The sequence below is a fragment of the Podarcis muralis genome, chromosome 9 (assembly GCF_964188315.1).
Source record: "Podarcis muralis chromosome 9, rPodMur119.hap1.1, whole genome shotgun sequence".
NCBI lineage: Eukaryota > Metazoa > Chordata > Lepidosauria > Squamata > Lacertidae > Podarcis > Podarcis muralis.
Window position 1 is genome coordinate 61413054 of NC_135663.1, and position 26854 is coordinate 61439907.

Consider the following 26854-nt stretch of genomic DNA (forward strand, 5'->3'; position numbering starts at 1 on the left):
CTTTGTAATTTTGCTTTTATCTAATACAGTGGTGGGACACGGGTGGCGCTGTGGGTAAAAGCCTCAGCGCCTAGGGCTTTCCGATCGAAAGGTCAGCGGTTCGAATCCCCGCGGCGGGGTGCGCTCCCGATGCTCGGTCCCAGCGCCTGCCAACCTAGCAGTTCGAAAGCACCCCCAGGTGCAAGTAGATAAATAGGGACCGCTTACTGGCGGGAAGGTAAACGGCGTTTCCGTGTGCTGCGCTGGCTCGCCAGATGCAGCTTTGTCACGCTGGCCACGTGACCCGGAAGTTTCTCCGGACAGCGCTGGCCCCCGGCCTCTTGAGTGAGATGGGCGCACAACCCCAGAGTCTGTCAAGACTGGCCCGTACGGGCAGGGGTAACTTTACCTTTACCTTAATACAGTGGTACCTTGGGTTAAGTACTTAATTCGTTCCGGAGGTCTGTACTTAACCTGAAACTGTTTTTAACCTGAAGCACCACTTTAGCTAATGGGGCCTCCTGCTGCTGCTGCACTGCCGGAGCACAATTTCTGTTCTCATCCTGAAGCAAAGTTCTTAACCTGAAGGAATATTTCTGGGTTAGCGGAGTCTGTAATCTGAAGCGTATGTAACTTGAAGCGTATGTAACCCGAGGTACCACTGTATTTAATTGTCACAACTTTCCTATAGCGGAAAAGGCACTGGGCTGAATCCTTGGGAGGGGCAGGCAAAGGACACCATTTTCCAGCTAATGGAGATTCCCCTTAAGTGATCTTGGAGGGCAGAGATTTCTGTCCTGCAGCCCAGTTTGGGAGTTGATGAGCCATGGCACCCTCGCCTCAGTGGCCAGGGGAGGTTCTCTGTAAGTGGTTCATACTGTGCGGAAATCTCAAAATTGGTCATTCTTTGCTGTCAAGACACAGCTCATCACCCAACAGGCTGCCTTGGTGATCACATGGATATAGGCCTTCGCTTTGCCAAAGCTCTTGCGCTGTAATAAATAAAGCTGTGGCCTCCCCCCCCCCAACTTGTCATTTTTACTGACTGCTTCCCGCACCCCAGAGCTACACTGCACATGGGCCTACAATGCACATACAAGGTGGACTTGGGTTTAGATAAATGGCCTCCACAGATTTAGTAACCTTGGCATCTTGGGATCAGTAACCTTGACCTATATGTGAATTGAGTCACTCTGCTTATAGACGTTTTGCAGATGCCTGATTCACCATCTACCCAAAGCACTGGCCATGGTGCAGGCTATAGTCTATTACTCCTCAAGAGGACATAATTGAGGGCTGGGAACATCACCCATTTAAAATCCTAGAGAGCCACTGCTGGTCAGTGTGGCCAATACTGAGTTAGATGGACCAGTGGTCTGACTGAGTAAAGGATAGCTTCCTACCTTCCTAACTACTCTAAGCAGTTTTCCCCTCTATGACTACAGCTACCCTTAAATATTCAGGTATGATGCATTTTGTAACCTTTCCCCTCTTTTATGCCCTGTCTCTGTAATTTTAATACTGCTAAAAAGCCTTTCCAAACCCTTTACAAACATCAAGCTTGAAACCAGAGTATACTGTGCTATGTATAACATTACTTTGCATGCTTCACTCTGAGCAGCACAATTGGAGTTTATTGCTGTGACATTCCTGAGACATTATTTTTACTCATAATACTCCAAGCGCACACCCTAAATACAGCACAAGCAAACTCCAACGAGAAAAGTTGCTAACCAACCAGTACATTTTGGATTATTCTCCACTAGGAAACATTATACCCCCTCATTGTACTTGTACAGATGACACTGGTTACAATATTTGGTTATTTTTGGAGTGAAGAAGCGGTTATCATCATGCAATTGAAAAAGGAAACTGCCTCCCAAATTACATGCTTATTCCTAGGTTGTTTATGCTTCCATCATCACTAACGCAGGTGAACTTGTATCTCACTGGGATGTCAACATTACAGCAAAATCCCAGACTGAAATTGTATCCTAAGCTCTGCGGTGCTAAATGGCAGAGTGACCCTCTATCACTTGATCTCTGAACAGAAGAGAAAACCACACAAGTGCAGTGCTGAGTTATGAGCAAAGTTGGCGCCTTTAGTTCTACAATTTGTTATTGGCACAAGTTAGAGCCTACAAAGTACGTTCAAAGCTGCCTTTCAATCTCAACAAAATGATGCACTGAGAGATAAATCTATGCCTCTGTCTCTTAGAAAATGGAAATGAATGCACACAAAACACTTCTTTTTAATCTTGATATATGCATGATATCCACATGATAAAAAATAAAAAGCAAAACTCAACTTTACTTCCAAATATGCCACTTTCACTTGGCATATTACATTAATTAGTATTGCTGGTGCTGGTACTGTCGTAAGCTTTGGGAGCTAGATGAAAAGCAGGGTAGGGTGTTTATGAAAAAAGTGGCAAAAGGTGTGTTCATCAGGAAACGTATTAAACAGGTTTTTAACCAAATATTTGTGGGATTCCAACCAGACATCATTGCTCATACCAATAGATTAACGGTGATCGAGTTGAGACAGGACAAAAACAAGCAAACATGCAAACAAAAATCCAACATTTTAATGCATTGTTGTAGACCTAAAACTGTTTACATACAGAGAGAGAGAGCTGTCCTATTTTCACAATCCTTCTACTGTGATTTATTGATGCAACAATTATCGAAGGCAAGTTGTCAGTGTCAGCAATGCCAGTCATTAAAACGTTCCCATTTGGCATCTGCAGCTTCCTTCTAACCGTGCAAAGCTGGCTGCGGTTGTGAGACCACAAAGCCAAAGCGTAGCTGAGTAAGATCTATATTCCTCAGTCCTAACTGAAGTGAGGCCCAAGGCATGCTTACTGGAGGGCATAGGATCCAACTCTTGTGGGCAAGGTTCCTTTACCCCCAAAAAGATTTGAGGGCCCCCCCAAAAAAAACCTTAATGGGCATTGCCATGCAAATGGTGTTTGTGTGTGTGCTGCATCACATGATCAATTAAGTGGGGCAGGATTTACCTGTCTCCTCCAATATTTATTCAAATTGGCACCCATGGGCGTAGCCAAGGGGGCGCAGTGGGGGGCAGCTGCCCCTCCTTATCAATACAATCAATACAAATCTGAGGTTCTTCTGCCTCCTCCCACCCAACAAAAATCCTGTCTACGCCTATGTTGACACTCCTGCTGGAGGGTGAGGCAAACCCCACTAAACGCAGGGGGGTTATTTCCATTGCATAACAGCCTCCATTGATTTCCATGCCACATTGCGCCATCACAGTTCCCTGTGAAAATCCAGACTGTAAGCTCCTCGGGGCAGAGAGACCACGTCCCTGGGCGAAGTCTCTTTGCCCACATACGGTCATAGTGGAAGCAGCAACAGCAACACGTGGTTGCTCCGTGGCGCATCGCGTCGCCACGGGGTGTGTGGGGTGTCTGGGTGGGTTAGGTGGGTGCTGCACCCTCCTCCCCACCCCCAGCCCCAGAAGCTGCGTCAATCAACCTGCAAAGGGAGAAAAAGTATCAAGGGACGTTGGGGGGGGGCGGTGAGAGAAGATCACTCACCGATCAGCAGCAGCAGCAGCGCAGGATGAGTGTGTGCCTTGAAAGGAAGTGCGCCGTCTGCGGCTCGCGGAGATGTCAGCGAGGAAGATGAAGACTGAGAGAGGAAGGCGGAACTCTCCCGCCTCGTCCCTGAGGGGACGGCAATGTCCCGCGGTCGACGAGGAAGTTGGCCGGGGCGCAAGCGGCTCCTGTTGCTTCGTTCGCTACGTGACCGGCGTCGCTCGCTCCCCCGCCCCCGGGGCTGTCAAAGGCGGGCGGGCGGGCGGGCGGGCTGTGAGGCGGCGGCGGCGGCGGCGGCGTCCCCTTGAGGGAGAAACGAACGGAGGAGCGGCTCCCTCACAGCGCCCTCTCTGGGCTGCCCCGCCGCGCCCGCCTCTCCCCCGAGGGCGCAGCCGAGGCGGGGGAGGGAAGAGCCACAACAAGCCGGCACATGCACCGGCGGCAATGGCTCCTTATCCAGCCGCGTCTCTCGAGGGAGAGAGGAGCAGGAGGAAGGAGCGGGCCGAGCCGGGGTGGGGGGGTGGGCGGCCTCGGAGGGGCCATGAAGGAGTTGCGCGCTGTAAAAATAGAAGTTTCCACAGGCCGCGAGCGAAGCCTGGGGCTGGGGGAGTGTCGAGGCGAAGCGGGTTGGCGCGCTTTTCCCCTCAGAATAATCGCCTCAGAGAAAAGCACACGCAGTGACAGAAGGACTTGGATGTGGCGCAGCAGCAGCAGCAGCCGGTCTTGCCGCGGTCATGTGCGAGAAACAGCTGCACTGCAGGCCGGCGCGCGCGCGTGTGAAGGGCGGCCTCTCCCGCTCTGCCTGCCCGCCTGCCTCTCTCTTTCCCGCCTTTTCTTGCTTTCCCCCCCACTCGGAACCCACCGCAAAAGGCGGGCGGGTTAGGCGCTCGAGGCAGAAGGGCGCCACGCCGCCGTCCCCCCTCAGCCCAAAGGCTCCTGAGGGTGATGAAGGCACAGTCCTCACGTTCAGGGCAGACAAGCCCTCGAGTCAGGGGTGCCAACTTGAATTTTTAAAAATTGGGGTTTTTTTGAGAGTGAGCACCATAGTTAATCACAAGATCCATTTGAATGGCAATACCCATCAACTTTGGGGGTTTGGGCCCCCCTCTTACTCCTCGAGTGATGACTTAGGTGGAATCTACACATCTATTTTTAAACCGCTGTGAAAATGCTTCCCCCCCCCAAAAAAAAACGTTTTGAAAAATACATTGATTTTGGTATAGCTCGCCGTAGCCATCTAGTGTCACATTTGTATATTGCACTTTGCAGCACATTAAAATCATAGTTGTCAACCTTCCCTTTTTTTGCGGGAAATTCCCTTATTCCAGCGCCGCTACCCGCTGCTATCCCGGATTATTAGATATCCCGTAGACTGTCCCCGGGACAGGCGAGGCTGCTGATCCCTTATTTTCGAGGCTGCTGATCCCTTATTTTCAAATCTCAAAGTTGACAGCTACGATTTAAATATGTACAGCTGTATAACTGAGTCCCTGGTCACATCTGCCTGTACTAACTTGACTGCAGCCCAGTCCTGTTGTCTAGGCAGGATTTGCCACAGGGTTTGGTGGGATTTGCTTCTAGACACGCCTCGGATTTCATTGTAAGCTGTTGCCACAAGTACAGGAAAAATCAATGCTCGCTTCATTTGTATGTGCTACAAAAGGCCTAAATAAAAAAATATAAAATTACAACCTCTTCATTTCAGGGTCGTGGGTTGGAGCCCCGTACTGGGCAGAAGATTCATGTATTGAAAGGGGTTTGACTATATGATCCTTGTGGCCCCTTCCAACTCTACGTTTCTTTGACTCTAAGCATTTGTGAGAGTTGCATGGGTCACCATCTTCTAACAGTAGCTCAGTGCTACTAGCTTTCAATATTTGTGTCCTGTTTGTGTGCATATGTAGATTGGACCTCCCAGATGTTGCCGCTCTGGTAGAACTAGCAACCACTAAACCTTTATTGGTGCTTTTAGACACATTTTCAAAGGGACTCGGGCTGTTTTTAATGTTACATTTCCTCATGACTGAGGCTGCAACAGCAGCTACAGGATCCCAAGTGTGAACTCACGGACTTTGCCCCATTGCACATGTGACAACTGCTTTTAGTGTGTCTGAGCCAGAATCTCAGACTCTCTGCCCTTTTCTCTCCTGGCTGAAAGTAAGGGGTAATATGCAACCCAGTTTAATCCTGAAAAGCTTTCGTTACAGGATCCAAATAATAGGAGATTCAGCAGAGAACACTTTTTTGAAAACGTCAGCTGTCTTCTCCTTGAGGGCTAGAAACATACTTTAAAAAGGGATCTAGTCCTCAGATCAAGAATTATCCTGTGAAAATGAACCATTTCTTGAAGACCAATAGACTTGAACTCGGCTGCTTAGGGCAACAATTTCAAATGGCCAGTTTCTGACAGAATAAACTATAGCACGGAAATTTCTATTTAAGCTTCTAATCCAGAGAGGCGAAACCTGCGGCCTTCCAGCCACACTCAAGTTTTGCAGTTACCGGTACTTTCTTCTGATTCTTGTTGTGAATTCCCACAAGATCACTATTCAAACAAACCACAAGCACTGAGCCAAGAACAAACCTTGGTTACGGGCTATAGTTTGACACAAAACAAAACAAAACACAAGGCTAGGTTCAGGCATAATGCTAAGCCAAACCATGGCTTCTGGTACTACAGCAACCACAGAACTGAGTAAGGAGTGAAATACCCATCGTTTTCTTTCCTGTTCATGCCAAGCCATAGTTTCGCTTAGTATTTGTGAACCAAGCCATGGTCTGGTACAGCAGGCTTTTCTTGTACAAAACCAGACACCTCTGAATGGTACTACAATGCATGCTAGCTAAGAGTTTGATTTGGGGCAACTTGGCTCTTTTCAAACTAACACAAATCCATTTCACCAAGTCAAGTGAGCGGGGAACTTTTTTAAAAAAATAAATAAATAAAATTGTGATTTGTAAAGAAGCACATTTCTGATCAGTTTATTAGAATCCATCTGGTCATATGGATTTCTCCCTTCTGTTCCACAATCACCCTGCAAGCCATAGAACCTAAGACTACGATCCAATATTGTGGGGAGAAAAAAATTGAGATCTATGTAATCAGCATGACAACACACACCCTCACATTGAATTCAAAGGACATATTTAAAATAGAAGCTTCTCCCACTTTCAGCTTTAACACTAAATCAGAACTTTGTAAAGTATTTGGGGGGAAATGGTGCTGCAGTACAGCACCATTTGCTGCAGTACAATACACAGGAAAGTATTACTGGTGTCACATTCTGGATTGTGAAGGTACCACACCCAGCATTTCCACTATTGTTCCCATCTATCATACAGAGAGGCAGGAAAATCAGATAGGATAAAATGAAACAGGAGCATCTGATCCCCACAAAAGCCTCCTGAAAAGTGCTTGCATTTATGTCCACCTGCTGTCTGCATTGACATGTTTTCTCATCTGTTGTCCAAAGTACAATTTGTTAAAATTGCTCCATTTGGTTGAATGAGCCTTCTTCTAACTGAATATTTTTATTTCAGTTAACATTTTTCATGTCTAGCAAAGAACTTGGGACTATATGCATTTTAGGACCGACCTATAGAGGGATGCCATCATTATTCTGGACCCTGCAAGTTTAATTATCTTTCAGGGATTCTAGAAAAAAAGAATGTTTAAAATTGGCACAAAATAAGTAATCCCCCAAAAGTAATCTGAACATGGCCTTTCATACCCTTAACCATGTTAGCAGCTTTTGAGACAACCATACACAACAAGAAACACAATGGTTTCTAAACATTACAAAAGGCAGCCAGGGAAATATGACATATAAGGGCGAACTGAAGGGAGAAACATGTTTCTTTAATACAGTATGGGGTGACTTGTGGGATTCTGGTTCATGGTTTTATGTGGCTTACCTGCATTCACCACTTTAAAAAAATCAACTAGACATCTATAATTTGGACTTTTTATATTTCTACCAAGTAGATATCAGAACAATTCCTGCATGAATCTACAATAATTAGTATTTTATCCTGGATATAATTATGAAAAAGGAAACTCATGACCAGTGACAAGATTGTAAAGGAACAGGGAACAGTTAAAGGAAACCATTTTAACCACAAAAAGCATCTACCGTATTTTTCGCTCTATAAGACGCACCAGACCACAAGACGCACCTAGTTTTTGGAGGAGGAAAACAAGGAGAGAAAAAATTCTGAATCTCTGAAGCCAGAACAGCAAGAGGGATCACTGCACAGTGAAAGCAGCAATCCCTCTTGCTGTTCTGGCTTCTGGGATAGCTGCGCAGCCTGCATTCGCCCCATACGATGCACACACATTTCCCCTTTTTAGGAGGGAAAAAGTAAGTCTTATAGAGCAAAAAATATGGTATTTCTGATTGGTTGTTGCTGCAGAAACCATACTCCTTAATGAGCGCCTGATTTAAACCCAACTTAGTGATTGGAATCTTTTCCCTTGGCTTCAGCAGGCCTTGAAAATTCTTTTCTAATGACATGCTTATTTTCCCAGGTCTATTTTTGTGTTGTAAAAGCTATGACTATATGCAGAACCTGAATGTTGTGTGCTTTGCGAGGATATAAGGGCAGTATTACTTTATAGTCTAAAGCAAGGAAGAGATCAGATAACAAAGCTGACATAAGGGTTGAACTGACCTTGCCGGGACTAGAGCATGTTGTTGCTTTTTGGTAACATGCCGTTTCAAATCAGGCTGGTCTATCCCTTTCTACATATGACTTTAACATTACTGGCACTGTAAATTGAGGTATTTACACCAGCAGATAGGTGTACAAGACTAACACAGCTAATTTCCCCAGCAACTCCAAAGTGATGCAGCACCGTTGCAACACAGCAGCCGCAGCAGAACAGTGTCCTGTAACATCTTAAAGACTAGCAAGTTTGTCGTGGAATAAGTTATCCTAGGCAAAAACCTACTTCGAACAAATGCAACGAGCAGGCAGAAACGACGCTGGATATTTTACACACAATATAACCGCTTTGATGTTTTTTCTACAATCAAGAGGTATATAATTTTTTATGAAATAAATAAATAACCCTTTCCCCTTTAAGTTGATGCTGCATGTTCTAAGATCTGTAAATGTGAAGAAATGAGTTACAGTATATTCAGCAACTTTAATGCACTCGTAATGTTTTAAAATGCAGTTGAGTGGGACCTTTTTACTTATCTTGACTGGAAGACTGAATTGTAACAAGCCGAACCTAAATGAATATAGCAAAGCTAGTAACATTTTCTTCAACATCATATCCTATGTAAAGAAGTTGTTTTGTGCTCATCCACAAAATGGGTTGCTAGCAAAAAAAATCTGCTTGATCCCAATTTTTCAATCAGTTAAGTCTTTGCATATTAATCAATTTCAGAGGCTGACAACAAATTGAGAAATAGGAACAACTGTGTGATGTTTTGATCAATGTTGCTATATTGCTTTGAACATATTCTTCCAGTCTTACTTTCAGATCTGTATTTTCAAACTTTCACTTCTGCCTAGCTACACCCTTCCTGAGAAGTTATTATAAAGTTGAGACACATTGTTGCACAAAGGCACTTGCTGACAGTAAAATTGTCTGAGTAGCTGTGCAACCCACATACACATGTCTTTTATGCCTAAGAGGAAAATAAACAGCAGGACATCCACAAACAGCAAAAAGAACAGGAAGGCGTTGTATAAACTTTGCAACACTCATTTAATAAAGAGTCAAACAGTATTTTACATTGCCATACATAAGCAGCATCCACTCTGGGCGACATCAAATGAGACTCTACAGTTCTTCCGGAATGTAGTCAAATAAATTAAGTGCATAACTGTTATGCAAATGTATGCTGAGCTTTTAAAAAACCAATCGTGGATGACAGATTGGCTAGGATTCCAAGAGCTTCACATCAGTCAACAATTTCAAGAAAAATTGCACATCCTATCTCTGATTTGTCATTCAAGTCATTCATGAAGAAAGAAATTGTCTTTTTGGTAATCAAAACTTCAGGCCAGTGATTTTGAAAGAGTGCAGCAGGGGTAGGTGGCAAGTGTGGCAGGAAGATTCAAGGACAATCAGACATTTAAACATTTCAGTGTAGTAAAGCATAGCTTTTTAATTTGCAGAATACTGATAGATATATTTTCCATATAAGAGCAATAGCATCAAGTGATATCAAGGACAATCCTGGTTGTGATTCAGAATTGCCATTCAAACATGAGTGCTGGAAAAGACTCTGGGCAGCATCAGCAAAGTGTGACTCAGGAAAAAAAGTTTGATAACCACTGCTCTAGGCAAGACATCATTGAGACAGGTAATTTTTTATTCAGCTTCCATTTAGAGGGATCAGTCATGGAAAACAGGACTCTTGCCTTTAGATAACTAGCGGCTATAAAGCTAGTGTTGTTCCCTCGATAATAACAAAGCAAAACCCAAACAAGCCAAAAGCAATCTGTAAAGGGGAGGAGCAGAAATAAGCAATACAGACAGAAGAGGTCATATTCTGTAGAACCAATGATTTTTGAAAGAACTCTGTCTCAGAATATATAGGGCAACTGACTGAGTAATTGTCTGATTTTCTTATAGTTTTTACACTGGTTAACAGTACATAATTATAGAAATATGCAGTGCTTTCTTTCCTAAAAAAATGTTTAGGGGTACTCTCATTTTCCTACTCATATTGAAATACTGTCCCTCAATGAGGCCAAACTTAATTCACAAAATGTTTAGGGATATGTGGACCCCTGCATCCCCACCCCAGAAAAAAACCACTGGAAATGTGCCTCTTGCAGAGCTGAATCCATTGTCTCTACCATTGGCAGAACTATACCTCCTGTTGTTTTGTTACAAGTTCAAGATTCAGATATATGATAAACAGCCTGTGCTGTTTCAGGTTCGGCTACTGGCTTGTCTGCACTGGGGACTATACCACATCTTTGATGTACTGGTTTTATTGCAGCCAATTCTGACAAGGCAGACCCTACATTTTATAATTATAATTATAATTATTTCTGGAGTACTTCCAGTAAGTAGGCATTGTGAGTCAAAAAAGAGAAACAGATTTTGCTCTCATGCTTGCAACAAAGAGATCAGGCATGCAAGGGATGGGGAGCAAAGCTGGAAAACTAAGAGACACTGACCAATTTGAGAATATAAGAGAGCGAAGAGGCAACTTTTCAACATGCACACACCAACAGGAGTGAGATGACTGAAAAGTTTTAATAGTTCTAATGATATATCAGGAAACTCAGGAGATCTGTATGAGTGGTAATCTTACAATCTTACAGTTGAATGCAAAGCCTTGTAACATAAAATCGGCATCCATTACTGAGCGCTTTCTGCACTTCCATTTGTGAGCTATGGTAGGGGACATTCCTTGTGTCAATAGGCACTACCAACTATTTTATTAAAACCAAATGCAATTTCATCAGGAAATTGGTTGAAGGAGAATTTGCCAAGGGAAGACATATTTCCCCTCAAAACATGAGCATGCATGACAGATGAAACATGCAAACATGAAATTGCAGTCACGTTTGTGCACCCTTAATTCATGGAAACAAGTGCTTTATACATATTATGCAATTAACTGTAGAAAGTATTGTTTGTGTAGAGATGAAAACAGGGACAGCTGCATCACTCTGGCTTGGGCTGCAGCTTATTCTTCTCTGGCTCAAAGAAATATTTTTCAATTGCACTGACCAGTTCATCCAGTTCTTTCTTCAGCTTTTCAAAGTCACTAAAAATGAGCCAAAAACAAAACCTGGGTTTCAATCTATTCAAATTCTCATTCACATTAAAAACAGTAGATTTATTCCCATGATATGCTAATAGGTAAAGTCCATTCGGAACTGTGGTGGTGACTTGGATAAAGCAAAGGGGAGGTGGTTTAAAATACACATTTGAAATACAATGGACTGAGGTTTTGTGGATATGACAATGAAATTTAGCTTACCCGACCCAAAACTGTGTTAAACAAAGATTTCTGAAAACTGCTCAAACAGCTATTCTGTGAAAAAGTCTACAGTAGGAGAAATCCAAATTTAACAATGGTTTGCAACAGAAAAATAAATAAACCTAAACAATACCTGTTTCCAGGAGGTGCACAAAGCTCTGAGTAGTATTTGATTTTGGGTTCGGTCCCACTGGTTCGCATGGTAGCCACACATCCATTAGTAAACGTAAATGTTATCATTTGACTGCTTTTACTGGTGGGAAGCACCTAACACCACAAAAGGTAAATTTGTCACAATTTTGGCTATGACTGCATGAGACTCATATGCGCTAATGTGTAATGACTAATCATCAGCTTTCTAAGGGTGGAATTCATGGGATAAAGAAAAAACCTTTCCTGGACTCTTCCTTGTGAAAAATTGACAGTGGGGATTTCAAGAGATGTCTTTTTCTTGGGGGAGCGAAAATATAGGATTGGGCACTAGGATGCCAAATATGACATACGCTATTCTAATTTGCAGGTATCTGCAAATTATGCAGATCAAACCAGCAAGTCACCTGGGCAGCTTACAGTACCTCTATTAGGTTCGTACGATTCTTCCATCAGTCAAATGCATTGACAAAGGAACAGCATAGATTGACTAATTCTGCTAGGAATCTACATGCATTCAATACTATGTGCATGTTTGCATTTAGCCCCAGCATTGCTTACAAGGCAGTACACAAAACAGAGTATTTCAAAACTGTTTTTAATTTTTTTTATCCTTATTAAGGGATGGGATTTGCCCTGCTTCCTGAGCTCTGTTTTCAGCTGCCAGTTCACTTTCTGAAGCCTTGTGTTCCACTAATTTCTGCCTTGGTCCTCAAACAAATATAGATGAGGGGAAGAGAAGGGGGATAGTTCCCTATGACAAGCAGAAGCACTTATCAGAACAGTGTGACGTTGAATTCCTCCCTTAGACTTTAGGATGTCATAGGACTCCCTCTGGCTACCCTCTGGAATGAAATCAATGACTTACAGTGGTACCCCGCAAGACGAACGCCTCGCAAGACGGAAAACCCGCTAGACGAAAGGGTTTTCCGTTTTGGAGGCGCTTCGCAAGACGAAGTTCCCTATGGGCTTGCTTCGCAAGACGAAAGCCCATAGGGAAATCTCCGGGACAGCGGGGAAGTGCCTCCGCTGTCGCCCGCCAGCATTTTAAAAAGCCCCGGGGCAGCGGGGGACTTCTCCGCTGTCGGGGCGATCTTAAAATGCTGGCGGGCGGGAGCGAAGCCTCCGCTGTCGCCCGCCAGCATTTTAAAAAGCCCCGGGACAGCGAGGGACTTCTCCGCTGTCGGGGCGATCTTAAAATGCTGGCGGGCGGGAGCGAAGCCTCCGCTGTCGCCCGCCAGCATTTTAAAAAGCCCCGGGACAGCGGGGGACTTCTCCGCTGCCGGGGCGATCTTAAAATGCTGGCGGGCGGGAGCGAAGCCTCCGCTGTCGCCCGCCAGCATTTTAAAAAGCCCCGGGACAGCGGGGAACTTCTCCGCTGTTCCGGGGCAATTTAAAAGCCCCGGACCATGCCCCGATGCCGGGCGGTGGGGCGGGAACGCCTCCCCCCGCCGCCCGCCATCAGGACCATGCCCCGATGCCGGTGGACGGGCGGGAACGCCTCCCCCTGCCGCCCGCCATCAGGACCATGCCCCGATGCCGGTGGACGGGCGGGAACGCCTCCCCCCGCCGCCCGCCATCGGGACCATGTTGCGATGCCGGGGGCGGGGCCGCGAAGCCTGGGCGCGCTGATCTCGGCGCGCCCAGGCTTCAGGATGCCGGCATCTCTCCGCAAGCAGCGGCAGCGCTGCCGCTTTTTGCGGAGAGGTCCGCGAAGCCTGGGCGCGCTGATCTCGGCGCGCCCAGGCTTCAGCATGCCGGCATCTCTCCGCAAGCAGCGGCAGCGCTGCCGCTTTTTGCGGAGAGGTCCGCGAAGCCTGGGCGCGCTGATCTCGGCGCGCCCAGGCTTCGGCATGCCGGCAACTCTCCGCAAGCAGCGGCAGCGCTGCCGCTGCTTGCGGAGAGGTCCGCGAAGCCTTGGCGGACAGCTTTTGAAGGCAGGGGGGGAGCAAAGACTTTCGCCCCCCGCCGGCCTTCAGAAGAGGTCGGGGGACAGACTGTCCCCGGACCTGGTCTGAAGGCGGTTTCCCTAGGAACGCATTAATTGATTTTCAATGCATTCCTATGGGAAACCGTGCATCGCAAGACGAAAAACTCGCAAGACGAAGAGACTTGCGGAACGAAGTCTCTTGCCTGCCTTCCCGGGAGAGCGGAGAAACGCAGCGCGTCCCGGAGGGCTTTTGAATGCAGGCGGGGGGGGGGGGCAAAGACTTTCGCCCCCCCCCCAGCCTTCAGAAGAGGTCGGGGGACAGACTGTCCCCGGACCTGGTCTGAAGGCGGTTTCCCTAGGAACGCATTAATTGATTTTCAATGCATTCCTATGGGAAACCGTGCATCGCAAGACGAAAAACTCGCAAGACGAAGAGACTTGCGGAACGAATTAATTTCGTCTTGCGAGGCACCACTGTATTTCCAAATAAAGAAATTTAGACATCATTCAGGGAGCAACAGTCTCATAGAAATAAAAGAACAAAAAGTTCCAGCTACTTACAGCCTTTTTATCAGTCTCATTACTGTCATAGCCAGTAGTTAGATCCCGTACTCCAGATACTGCAAATCTCCCACAGGTCTTTGGATAAGTGTTCTTCCCATCATAATTTCTAAGCTTCTCAAATAGCTCCTTAATAATCTTCTGATCGTGACAGATAAAATAGGAAGCTTTAGTAACATGGTAGCCGTACCTTTGAAGGCAAAATAGTTACCCGTGAACTCCATGTACCTTGTATGTAGAAAATATATTGAGTATACTATGAAACGCTCATTGTAAACTCACTCATTGTAAATGTTTTTCAGTTGCTGAGACAAAGTCAATTTCTTGGTTTCCAGAAAAGCAGCCATCTCCGCAGTTATGACCGCAGCACTGACACCGTCTTTATCCAAGACCACAGGGCTGCACATATATCCTGAAGACAAAGTTACAGACAGAACATCTTTAACAGTAGCTATTTTGCCACAGCGGGTGGCGCTGTGGGTAAAAGCCTCAGCACCTAGGGCTTGCTGATCGAAAGGTCGATCGAAAGGTCGGCGGTTCGAATCCCCGCAGCGGGGTGCGCTCCCGCTGCTCGGTCCCAGCGCCTGCCAACCTAGCAGTTCGAAAGCACCCCCGGGTGCAAGTAGATAAATAGGGACCGCTTACCAGCGGGAAGGTAAACGGCGTTCCGTGTGCAGCTCTGGCTCGCCAGATGCAGCTTTGTCACGCTGGCCACGTGACCCGGAAGTGTCTCCGGACAGCGCTGGCCCCTGGCCTCTTAAGTGAGATGGGCGCACAACCCCAGAGTGTGTCAAGACTGGCCCGTACGGGCAGGGGTACCTTTACCTTTTACCTTTATTTTGTCTAAATGTTCTTGACAGATGATGAAATGCAAAAGGTTTGATAAAGTTTCCATTCAGTTACAAATGTGATTCTATGAAACAAAGTAGTCCTATCACACAACACAAGATAACAGGCTCATATGCAAGGCAGTGTTGCTTTCATATCTGTACATCATCTGGTTTGTATTAGGTGCTCGGTTGTGACTAATATTATTAAACCTAAGCCCTAAACCCAGGACCTAAACCTGGATCACAGACTGAAGGATCATTTCAAATGAATGACCCAAGTTAGAAAATGCATTTTGCTGCAATTTCAGAAGGGTTAGGTGCATTTTAGTACCAAGATAAGGATAGCCCCAATTTTCATCTCAATCACGGGACTGATTTGCAGGTAATACTATATTAGGTGCCTCATCAAAACGGTCCTTTCTTCCCATGTGGCTGGGATAAGTTCTGTAGAATTTATTTTGCATATAATGCTAAGCCTTGTTCATATGTAACACAAACAAAGAATCCTGATTTAGCAGTGGCTAAACAATAAATACCTTATTGTTTGAGGTTGGTTTGTTTAGAAGGAGCCATTGGTAGTTTTAAACCAGGATTCCTGGTTCTCAGGTAAAATTTAGATAATAGCCATTGAAACAGAAAGCATATTCAGCAGAAGTTCTCCTGGTCATGAAGGATGGAAGTAGCAATGTGGGAGGGTGCAAAACAAATGCTTTGCTGGGGCTCACTGAGGCTCGTCTATGTTAGCACTAAATGAGCAAACTAACCCATTTATTGACATGGACATGGGAACATTTTAAGACACACATTGGTAATAAGCATGTCATCAGAAAGCATTGCCAGAAACAAATCTGTTTTCAGTTAATTGCAGCATGGTATCCCAACCCTCAAGTACTATCATATATTTATTGATTATTGGGCATTATTATACTTAGGGAGGGAAATTGCTTAGTGGTGGTATTTTAAGTAAAGGGTAAAGGGACCCCTGACCATTAGGTCCAGTCGTGGCCGACTCTGGGGTTGCAGCGCTCATCTCGCTTTATTGGCCAAGGGAGCCAGCGTACAGCCAGCATGACTAAGCCACTTCTGGCGAACCAGAGCAGCGCACGGAAACGCCGTTTACCTTCCCGCCTGAGTGGTCCCTATTTATCTACTTGCACTTTGACGTGCTTTCGAACTGCTAGGTGGGCAGGAACAGGGACCGAGCAACTGGAGATCACCCCGTTGCGGGGATTTGAACTGCCGACCTTACGATCGGCAAGCCCTAGGCTCTGTGGTTTAACCCGCAGTGTTATGATGAAATAAGCAGCCACATTTTAAAGCCAAAGCTTAGAAACAGTTAGCATCTGAACATTATCTTCCTGAGCTATCAGTAGGCAAGCATTTTCTCCTACTCTCATCAGCATAAATGCAGACAGTATGCACCTCATTGTACAGTGGTACCTTGGTTCTCAAACATCAAAAACCCAGAAGTAAGTGTTCCAGTTTTCAAACACTTTTTGGAAGTTGAATGTCCGATGTAGCTGTTGGCTACTGTTTCTGGGGCACCTGCACCAATCAGAAGCTACACCTTGGTTTTTGAACATTTTGGAAGTCAAACGGACTTCTGGAACGGATTAAGTTTGGCGCTTTTGTTTTTGCTATGTATTTTGCATGTTTTTGAGGCTTTTCCAGTTAATTTGTTTTTGTGACTGGGTGGAACCCAGTTCAGCTACTGATTGATTGATTGATTGATTGATTGATTCTGTGACTGCGGAAGTGGATAAAAGCCTGCCATCCAAACAATGACTATCATCAGTGCAGGTAAGATTTTTTTTCATTTTAATTTTTATCATCTACAATACTGTCTTATTTGTTTTATAGTATAGTACATTGTTTATTGCTTTCATTTTAGAAGTCTGGAATGGATTAATCCATTTTGCATTACTTTCTATGGGAAAGCGCGCCTTGGTTTTGGGACGCTTTGGTTTTGGAACAGACTTCCGGAACGGATTAAGTTTGAGAACCAAGATACCACTGTACTACAGGTAATCAGTTCTCAAGACCAGTAAAAAAAACAAAAAACCACAAGAGTAGATGGTACATTAAACAGATGCCTATCTCTGTAAAATATTTCAGTCTAAACCACTCTGAGTTATGGAATACTTATTACCAATCGCTTCTTCAAAGGCAAATAAGACCGTTTTTCCCTGGTCCATGAGCTGCTTGGCTCGGTTTCCCATCCACTTGAATCCTGTTAATGTTTCCTGTGAGGAACAAGATTTCAGTCAGAACACTGTCTACAGGAAAATGAAATATGCTTCTCTCCTGCCCCCAAATGGCTTACTTCAAAGTGAAATCCTTCCTTGAGTGCGATTGCTCTTAAGATTTTGGAGGACACTGTGCTCGAAAGCATGTATACATCTTTGATGGAAGCAGGCTCCTGATTCTGCTTTTTCCAGCAAGTGAAGATCCACCAGCCCAAAAGAGCTCCTGATTCATTGCCAGAAAACACCTTCCATTCTCCACTGAGGGACACAACAAGTTTAGATGGTTAGAGAGACAGTAGCTTGATAGCTTAACATAAAGAAATGATAGGAACTACAGTAAAGAAATTGTGCTGAGGTTGCAGTTCCAAAACCAAAGGGATATACTGTGTTTTTCCGTGTATAAGACTAAGTTTTCCCCCTAAAAAATAATGTCCAAAATTAGGGGATGGATAGCGGCTCCCCCTATTTTCTTAAATCTGAGTCCCCCAAAATAGTCTTATACATGGGGGTGCCTTATAGACGGAAAAATACGGTAGATACAGAGTGTGCACTTTTATTTGTCATGTAATTATACTCAATATTGATCCAGAGTAGATTCCAATGTATAGTTAGCAGAGTAACAACTTAAACACGTTACAGGATTCCCAAAAAATAGACCAGAGGCCATTATATTTCATCCAACTGAGCTTCACTGCTGCTGAAGCCAGATGAGCATAATGGCCACAAATTCAATACATTCGGGAATGGTACTGTCTATAAGAAATCCAATGGCAGCAGACTTAACTGAAACTTACAATAACTTACAATAAGTCTAAACCTTAATACTAAGCATACTACAGTGGTGCCTCGCAAGATGAAATTAATTCATTCCGCAAGTTTTTTCTTCTTGCGAGTTTTTCGTCTTGCGAAGCACGGTTTCCCATAGGAATGCATTGAAAATCAATCAATGCGTTCCTATGGAAACCGCCTTCAGACCAGGTCCGGGGACAGTCTGTCCCCCGACCTCTTCTGAAGGCTGGGGGGGGGGGGGAACAAGGGCTTTTCTTCCCACCCCCAGCATTTTAAAAAACCCCGGGACAGCGGAGACTTCTCTGCTGTCCTGGGGCGATCTTAAAATGCTGGCGGGTGGCAGCGAAGCCTCCGCTGCCGCCCGCCAGCATTTTAAAAAACCCCGGGACAGCGGAGGACTTCTCTGCTGTCCGGGGCGATTTTAAAATGCTGGTGGGCGGCAGCGAAGCCTCCGCTGCCGCCCGCCAGCATTTTAAAAAACCCCGGGACAGCGGAGGACTTCTCCGCTGTCCGGGGCGATTTAAAAGCCCCCGGGAAGGCAGGCAGGGGGGAGCAAAGACTTTTGCCCCCCGCCGGCCTTCAGAAGAGGTCCTGGACCTCTTCTGAAGGCCGGCGGGGGGCAAAAGTCTTTGCTCCCCCCCGCCTGCCTTCAAAAGCCGTCCGGGATAGCGGAGAAACGAAGGCTGGCGGCAGGAGGAGGTCTCTCCGCCCCGCCGCCAGCCTTCGGAGGAGGTCCGAGGACAGTGGGGAAGACGCGCTGCGCTTCCCCGCTGTCCCGGAGATTTCCCTATGGGCTTTCGTCTTGCGAAGGAAGCCCATAGGGAAATTCGTTTTGCGAAGCGCCTCCAAAACGGAAAACCCTTTCGTCTAGCGGGTTTTCCGTCTTGCGAGGCGTTCGTCTTGCGGGGCACCACTGTATGTGCAGAACACCACACCAGAAGGAAAAGAGACAGAAAGAGAAAGTGAAACTCAGGCTCCTTCTGGCCCTACTTTTATAGTCAGCATGACCTTGACAGGAAGAGATAAGAGAAGCAGTTAAAGCCAGCTGTACTCAGCTTCTCTAAAGGAATAGCCCAAATATCAGGAATCTTCTGATTGCTTCTTTCACACAGAGAAGCTTTTTGAATTAATTAGAATGGGGAAGATCTCTACACATCAGATCAATACTTTCTGAACTAAGAAATGCAAACTGACATGTTTTTTTCCACAAATATTGGGTGTGTACCGTATTTTTCGCACTATAGGACGCACTTTTTCCCCTCCAAAAATGAAGGAGAAATGTGTGTGCGTCCTATGGTGCGAATGCAGGCTTTTGCTGAAGCCTGGAGAGCGAGAGGGGTCCGTGCGCACCGACCCCTCTCGCTCTCCAGGCTTCAGGAAGCTATCCCAAGTCTTGCAAGCCCGGCGGGATGTCCCGCGGGCTCGCAAGGCTTGCGGGCAGCAGCCTGCACCCAAAAGCTGGGGACAGCGGGGAGGCGCAGAGCCGCCACCCCGCTATTCCCCGACCTGATCTGGAGGCTGGCGGGGGGAGAAGCAAGCCTGCTTCTCCCCCCCCAGCCCCACAAGCTCGGGGGATAGGGGGATGGCGAAGCGCCGCCATCCCGCTATTCCCCGACCTGATCTGGAGGCTGGGGGTGGGAGGAGCAAGCCTGCTTCTCCCCCCCCCCCAGCCCCACAACCTCCAGATCAGGTCGGGAAATAGCGGGATGGCGGCGCTCCGCCATCCCGCTATTCCCCGACCTGATCTGGAGGCTGGGGGTGAGAGAAGCAAGCCTGCTTCTCCCCCCCACCATCCCCACAACCTCCAGATCAGGTCGGGGAATAGCGGGATGGCGGCGCTCCGCCATCCCGCTATTCCCCGACCTGATCTGGAGGCTGGGGGTGGGAGGAGCAAGCCTGCTTCTCCCCCCCCCCAGCCCCACAACCTCCAGATCAGGTCGGGGAATAGCGGGATGGCGGCGCTCCGCCATCCCGCTATTCCCCGACCTGATCTGGAGGCTGGGGGTGGGAGGAGCAAGCCTGCTTCTCCCCCCCCCCCCAGCCCCACAACCTCCAGATCAGGTCGGGGAATAGCGGGATGGCGGCGCTCCGCCATCCCGCTATTCCCCGACCTGATCTGGAGGCTGGGGGTGGGAGAAGCAAGCCTGCTTCTCCCCCCCACCAGCCCCACAACCTCCAGGCTTCAGGAGAGCCCCACCGCCAGCCCCACAAGCTCGGGGGACAGCGGGAGAGGCGCAGCGCGCCCTTCCCGCTGTCCCCCGACTTGGCTAGAAGGCTGGCGGGGGGAGAAGCCTGCTCCTCCCCGTTGCCAGCCCCGCAAACTCGGGGGACAGCGGGAGAGGCGCAGCGCGCCTTTCCCGCTGTCCCCCGACTTGTCTAGAAGGCTGGCGGGGGGAGAAGCCTGCTCCTCCCCGTCGCCAGCCCCGCAAACTCGGGAGACAGCGGCAGGGGCGCAGCGCGCCCTTCCCGCTGTCCCCCGACTTGGTTAGAAGGCTGGCCCAGCCCCGCAAACTCGGGGGACAGCGGGAGAGGCGCAGCGCGCCATCCCGCTGTCTCCCGACATGGTTTGGAGGCTGGCGGAAGGCTTCCTCCTCCCCCAGCCCCGCAAGCTCCCAGAGCGATGCCAAAGCTGCGCGCAGCTTCGGCATGGCTCTGGGTCCCGTTCTGGGGGAGGGGGAAGCTCGGGCTTCTCCGCCCCAGCCCCGCGCCTGGCGGGGGGGGGGGGAATAAATTTTTTTGCCTTTATTTTCCCCCCCAAATCTAGGTGCGTCCTATGGACCGGTGCGTCCAATAGTCCGAAAAATACGGTAAGTATTTTTTAAAAGAAATTGATTTAAGATACCTTTTTTTATTATTATCCTCAAGAGCATGTACTGCCAACACTTTTGACAGTAGTCAAAAGAAAAGTAAGGCAACAGATAATATACATTTACATAAATAGCTCTTGGGCATTTTCAACAATTGAATTGTTGTTAAACACTGAAATCACCAAAGCAAGCAACCATACCTTTCTTGTTTCTCTGCAACAGCAAGTCGATCAGCATCTGGGTCATTGGCTAAAATAATCCGAGCTCCTTCTTTTTCGGCCAAGGCAAAAGACAGTGTCTAAAAAAGAACAGGAAAGTGAAGAGCCCCAAAGCAATAACATTTTAAAAAGAAAAGAAATATATTCAATGCATTTTATGCCAATAATAATACAAGAGGCCTATTTGCTGACAGAGATGGGAAAGTTTGGCTCAAACCCTGAAACTACCGTATTTTTTGCTCTATTGGATGCACCGGACCATAGGACGCACTGGACCACAGAGGGGGAGAACAGGGGAAAAAAATTCTTGTTCTCCCCCTCTAAGTCAAGGTGCGTTCTGTGTGTTCAAGGTGCGTTCACCCGAAGCCTCCGGAGCCCAGCGGGAGTTCCCGCTGGGCTCTGGAGGCTTTGGGTTCCTTTCGACCTGCTCTTTGGGGCTGGTGGGGGGGGGGGAGCACCACCAAGCTCCCAAGGCTTATGGATATCTGCCCGAAGCCCGGGGAGCGCTGCACAGCGCGCCCCAGGCTTCGGGATGCAGGCTGCTATCCGCAAGCCTTGGGAGCCCGGCAGGCAGGGGGCAGATATCCACATTATTTTAATTGCACCTCTTGCAGAAAAAAGGAACACATCAAATTTTTGATTCCATGAAAGTAACATGAAGTTGTCCTCAGGATACAGCAAGGAGAGAGAAGAGGAAGAAGAAAAGATGTTTGATGGCTTTTTCAAAAGATGTAAGTACATGTCTTTAAAAAAAGAATATGCATTTAGAAGATTTATAGGTTATCAGGAAAGGTTTGAAGTGGCGCAAAAGAAAGGTAGAAGGAAGAATTTTGACTAAATTGTGTTTTACCAGTACGCCTTTCCCCTCCTCGGGATTTGGGTATTTTACTGTTGGAAATTCTGGATCAGGCTCCTTCTGTTCAGGAACAGCAAATGGAGGGCTAAAGTCAAACGCCTTAAAGGCGGACTGCACAAACTCATGGCCTACGCCGTGCACAGAAGTGTGGACAAATTTCAGCTTTGTCTCCTTGTTTATATTCCTGAAATTAAGTACAGCAATGACATTACATTGGCATGAGCTTGTTTACCGCTAATAACAAAGAAATGCACTGTATCCTCTTTCACTAAAACTTGGTTTTTTTAAAAAGGCGCTTACAAGTTGCCCGATTCTCAACTCCAGGCCACACAACTGATGTAAGCAGACTGTGTATTCAAGCAATGTTGCGAAGATGTTCCTGCATGCACACACAGTTGCAAAGCGGTTACAACCTGTGTGCAACTCCTTCTGTGTATCTCCTCTCTGCTGGCACTGCTATAGTACCTGCTTAGATGTCTTATGGGATAAGGCAGGGAATGAAGAACGGTAACGGATGAACAAAGGGAAACACGCAGATCTGAAGTTTGGGACATTCCTGTCCTGAATGCATTTCCTTAGCAGCTGAGAAAGGAAAAATGGACTCGCCACAAGTTGCCTTCCTTTCAAGGGTCAAGCAGGAATTGTCTATCTACGTTAGGCCATCAGTCGAGATTTTAATAACATGAACTCCTTTTACCAGCTGCCACCTCACCATTTGACACGCCTACTCATTTTTAAGGGATTGTCGCTTGCTAGAGATAATTAAGACAACCTTTCGTCTTTTCTTCCCTACATCCCTCATCAGTCCCTGAGGACATGGCAGTACCGAATCAGTGATGCATGTCCTTCTGGCTTGCACTGTTTATAAAGACTTGAGGAATGAGGTTATCACCCCTCTTTTATCATCCATTCTGGGTCACCCAGCCACTGTCATACAGTCCTTTCTCTTGGCAAATCAAGATGAGCAGGTGACAGCAAAGGCTGCAAGGTTTTTAGCTGGGGAAATCAGAATAAGATCCACTATTTGACTATTGATTCAAAACCCTAAAATGTATTTTATATAATTGACTTTTTATTTCTATTCTTTGTATATCGTATTGTTGTTTTATTGCTATGGCCGATGCAAATAAAGATTCTTTCTTTCTTTCTTTCTTTCTTTCTTTCTTTCTTTCTTTCTTTCTTTCTTTCTTTCTTCCTTCCTTCCTTCCTTCCTTCCTTCCTTCCTTCCTTCCTTCCTTCCTTCCTTCCTTCCTTCCTACATCCCTCATCAGAAGTTTGTTCCACCTTTCCACCAATGGACAAAAGAAATTCCCATTTCTGTATGTGGAAACCTACTTGCAACTTTCTTTCAATTTTAATCCTGTTGCACTAAAATTAAATAATATAGATTTATCCCCAAGAAGGAAGAAAAGCCTTCCCTGACAGTTTACCTGTGAAAGCAGTGCTTCTGTATGTCCTTAAAGTAGTCCTTGTTAATAGATGCGTAAGGATCGTGGAGTAGGGGACTTTTATCAATCAGGCTGTCATCCCAAGCTTGAGGCCAGGGCTCTAGGTTTTCTTCAATAGCTTGAGCAATTCCTTTATCATGAGGTGAAATTATCTGGGCGCCGTTTTCCCAATAAACCTAAGTAACACAGAGAATATATGCAGATTACCTGTTAATGGAAGCTTCATTATGATGTATCTACCGTATTTTTCGCTCTGTAAGACGCACTTTTCCCCTCCTAAAAAGGGGAAATGTGTGTGCATCTTATGGAGCGAATGCCTTCATCCTGCTGCCCTGCGGAGGCTTTGCGGGCTACCCCAGAAGCCAGAACAGCGAGAGGGAGCGCTGCGCAGTGTTCCCTCTCGCTGTTCTAGCTTCTGCCTTAGTGGCGCGAAGCCTCCGCAGGACAGCGGGGAGCCTTCATCCCGCTCCCCTGTGGAGGCTTCGCGCAGCTATCCCTGGCTTTTGTGGGAGGTGGGGGAAGGGACAGAACGCACAGCTCTGTCCCTTCCCCCACCTCCCAGAAAAGCCCCCAAGAGAGTGCACGGCTCTTGCGGGAGGTGGAGGGAAATGCTTTCGCTGAAGCCAGAAGGGTAAGAGGGATCAGTGCGCACCGATCCTGCTTGCTCTCCTGGCTTCAGGGATAGCGCCGCAAAGCCTCCTGAGCTAAGAGGGAGGAGCGCTCCCTCTTCGCTCAGGAGGCTTTGTGTTGCTTTCTTATTTCTTTTTTTCCTCCCCTAAAAACTAGGCGCGTCTTATGGTCTGGTGCGTGTAATAGAGCAAAAAATACGGTACTTAGTAGCTGAAAGTACCAGGTGTTGCCCTGGAATTCTAAGAAACTAAAAAGCATAGAGATGTATAAACAGATACAGTGGTATCTCGGGTTAAGTACTTAATTCGTTCCGAAAGTCCGTACTTAACCTGAAACTGTTCTTAACCTGAAGCACCACTTTAGCCTATGGGGCCTCCCGCTGCCGCCGCGCCACACGATTTCAGTTCTCATCCTGAAGCAAAGTTCTTAACCTGAAGCACTATTTCTGGGTTAGCGGAGTCTGTAACCTGAAGCGTATGTAACCTGAAGTGTATGTAACCCGAAGTACCACTGTAGTTAGTTTTAGGGCTGTGGAGCAGCCGTGCACCATGGAGCTGGTTTGTGGGGTGGAGGGTCTGAATGTGGCAGAAGCGGTGGCAGAAATTGAGCAAGCAATGACCAGGAAGCAGGAGCAGATGACATTGTTGGTGGTGGCAACCGAGACAGCTGGGGCCTGAACTATGGGAAATTGGGACATACTGGGGACAAAAATATGGGAGGGCGGATGGAGAATGAGGAGGCCAGGCAAGTCAAGTACAGTAGCTCAGCACATGCAGTTGAACTGCAGGAATCATACATCAAGGTGACAGTCAAGCTGGGTACAGGGTCTGTTTTGCAAGCTTTTTCTTCCCACAAGGAATGTTTTGGTGAAGCGGTAGCCAACAGACTAAACCCTCCTTCTCTCCGCAGTGTCTCCTCCTCTTGCCCCACCCTCCTGGCTGTACAGGGTTTTTTAAAAACCCTAAATGAAACATGATCTCCACCTCTAAATTGTTTCAGGCCAGATCCAGGTGTTCTGGAAAAAGAGGAGGAGGAGGATGAGAATACCTTGTATCCATTGTCTTCTTTTGGGTTATGAGATGCAGTAACCATAATTCCAGCAGAAAGTTTCAGGTGAATCACTGCATAAGGCTGTGGAAAATAAGCAAAAAAAGTAATCTCAAAATGGAAGAAGAGTGCCTGGAGCAATTGCCCTGTTTCGTTCACAGTTTTTAGAAAACATTTATTTCTCTCTCCCACATTCTAAGAATCTCAGTGCAGTATATATGCAGCTATAAAGTTCAGTCCAGAAAAAGCTGTCTCTTCCAATTTCCCCCACGCGTCCTGGTCACCAGTTATCAAACAGCCTGCTACTACAGTCTCCCTGAATTTGGAGCACTTTTTAGAATTTCAGTTAAATAGTGAAAGCCTTGTTCTATTTAAACTGATCTTTGTTTATGTGATACATAGGAATTACATTTTAACTTCAACACTGTGAAAGAGGGACGGGTGAAAGGTATGTTAGGATATAGTTCCGTTCCACCTTAAAAGGAACAGGCATGACTGTTGTGTGTCACATGCCTGTTTACTTCTAGCACAGTCTGCTGGGAACTTCCATTTGTATGTTGCTTTTGCTATATTACTGTTTGCTGAACACAAAGGGAAGAAGACATGTTTTCCCTTTGTTCCTTAACTATGCTGAATAAATGCTTGTAAATACTGCTTACAAATGTCTCTGTCCGCCACTTCCATTGTGAGAAGATTTATTCACTCTGCTATAGAGCGTGTCAAGTCTCTAAAGGTATCTGAGGCTTGTGTCGCTGTTTGATGCTGTTCCAAGGGAGACCGGTGATCGCCCGGCTGCTGGCTGGTGGCTGGAGCCAGCTGGGGGCCTGCCTGATGCCCCCGTCTCCCCAGCAGTATCCCAACAAGGTAACTATTTGTCCAGAGACATGCAGTGCACTCCTTGGCTGAGTGGGGACTTGAATCAATGTCTTTCTGGACCAAGCACAGCATGCCTACTGCTACATTATCCTGAAGTATCCAGATGGATTAGCAACATGCATACCTTTTACAGATAGGTGTTGGTCTGCCATAGTCAAAACAAAAAAATCCCTTCCAGTAGCACCTTAAAGACCAACTAAGTTAGTTCTTGGTATGAGCTTTCGTATCTGAAGAAGTGTGCATGCACACGAAAGCTCATACCAAGAACTAACTTAGTTGGTCTTTAAGGTGCTACTGGAAGGAATTTTTTTGTTATGCATACCTTTGGTAGCAAGAACGCATGATTTTTAAATTTCTCCTGCATAACACCAATTCAATCAAGATGCTATAGAATGACCATCAGGGATGGCACTCCAATAAAAGGGGCTTCCTATCTGGCCTGTTCTATCAACAACAGCAAGTATAGGCAGAGACCTTCATCTCAGCCCACATCACAGGTAAGTTCTGTGTCACAATCTGCAAAAAAAACCTGGAAGGTCTCCAAAGCACAGAGAAAGCAATGAGCAGAAGAACCAATTGCAGACGGTAGACGGCTCTCTTAAAATTAATCAGAGTTCTATTTCTTTTTAAAGAACTAACAATCTCATAACTAGTTTTAGTTTGACCTCATCTCATGGCAAAAACAGTCATACCTTAGTTCTCGAACAGTTTAGTTTTGGCTCCCGAATGCCGCAAACCTAGAAGTGACTGTTCCGGTTTGCAAACTATTTTTGGAAGCCGAACATCCAGCAGGGCTTCCAATTGGCTGCAGGAACTTCCTGCAGCCAATCAGAAGCCGTGCTTTGGTTTCCGAATGTTCTGGAAGTCGAGCGGACTTCTGGAATGGATTCCATTTGACTTCCAAGGTACAACTCTCTCTCTCTCTCTCTCTCTCTCTCTCTCTCTCTCTCTGTGTGTGTGTGTGTG

At 46.5% G+C, this 26854-nt stretch overlaps 2 protein-coding genes across 4 annotated transcripts in view; both read right to left on the bottom strand.

Moving 5' to 3' along the window:
• Window positions 1-3795, bottom strand: part of TBC1D1 (TBC1 domain family member 1) — an 83206-nt gene extending 79411 nt beyond the window's left edge. For 2 of the 3 annotated variants that reach the window (XM_077934394.1, XM_028743185.2), the window contains exon 1: window positions 3543-3795. The gene's annotated coding sequence lies outside the window, so the exon portion shown is untranslated. The remainder of the gene's footprint in view (window positions 1-3542) is intronic. The other variant, XM_028743188.2, reaches the window with a different exon arrangement.
• Window positions 3796-9237: 5442 nt separating this feature from the next.
• Window positions 9238-26854, bottom strand: part of PGM2 (phosphoglucomutase 2) — a 30883-nt gene continuing 13266 nt past the window's right edge. The window contains exons 5-14 of the mRNA XM_028743946.2: window positions 25013-25096; window positions 23318-23511; window positions 21882-22071; window positions 21014-21111; window positions 17295-17475; window positions 17121-17214; window positions 14424-14553; window positions 14142-14331; window positions 11634-11767; window positions 9238-11284 (exon numbers count right to left, since the gene is read on the bottom strand). Coding sequence (XP_028599779.2) covers window positions 11182-11284; window positions 11634-11767; window positions 14142-14331; window positions 14424-14553; window positions 17121-17214; window positions 17295-17475; window positions 21014-21111; window positions 21882-22071; window positions 23318-23511; window positions 25013-25096 — 1398 coding nt within the window. The 3' untranslated portion in view covers window positions 9238-11181. The remainder of the gene's footprint in view (window positions 11285-11633; window positions 11768-14141; window positions 14332-14423; window positions 14554-17120; window positions 17215-17294; window positions 17476-21013; window positions 21112-21881; window positions 22072-23317; window positions 23512-25012; window positions 25097-26854) is intronic.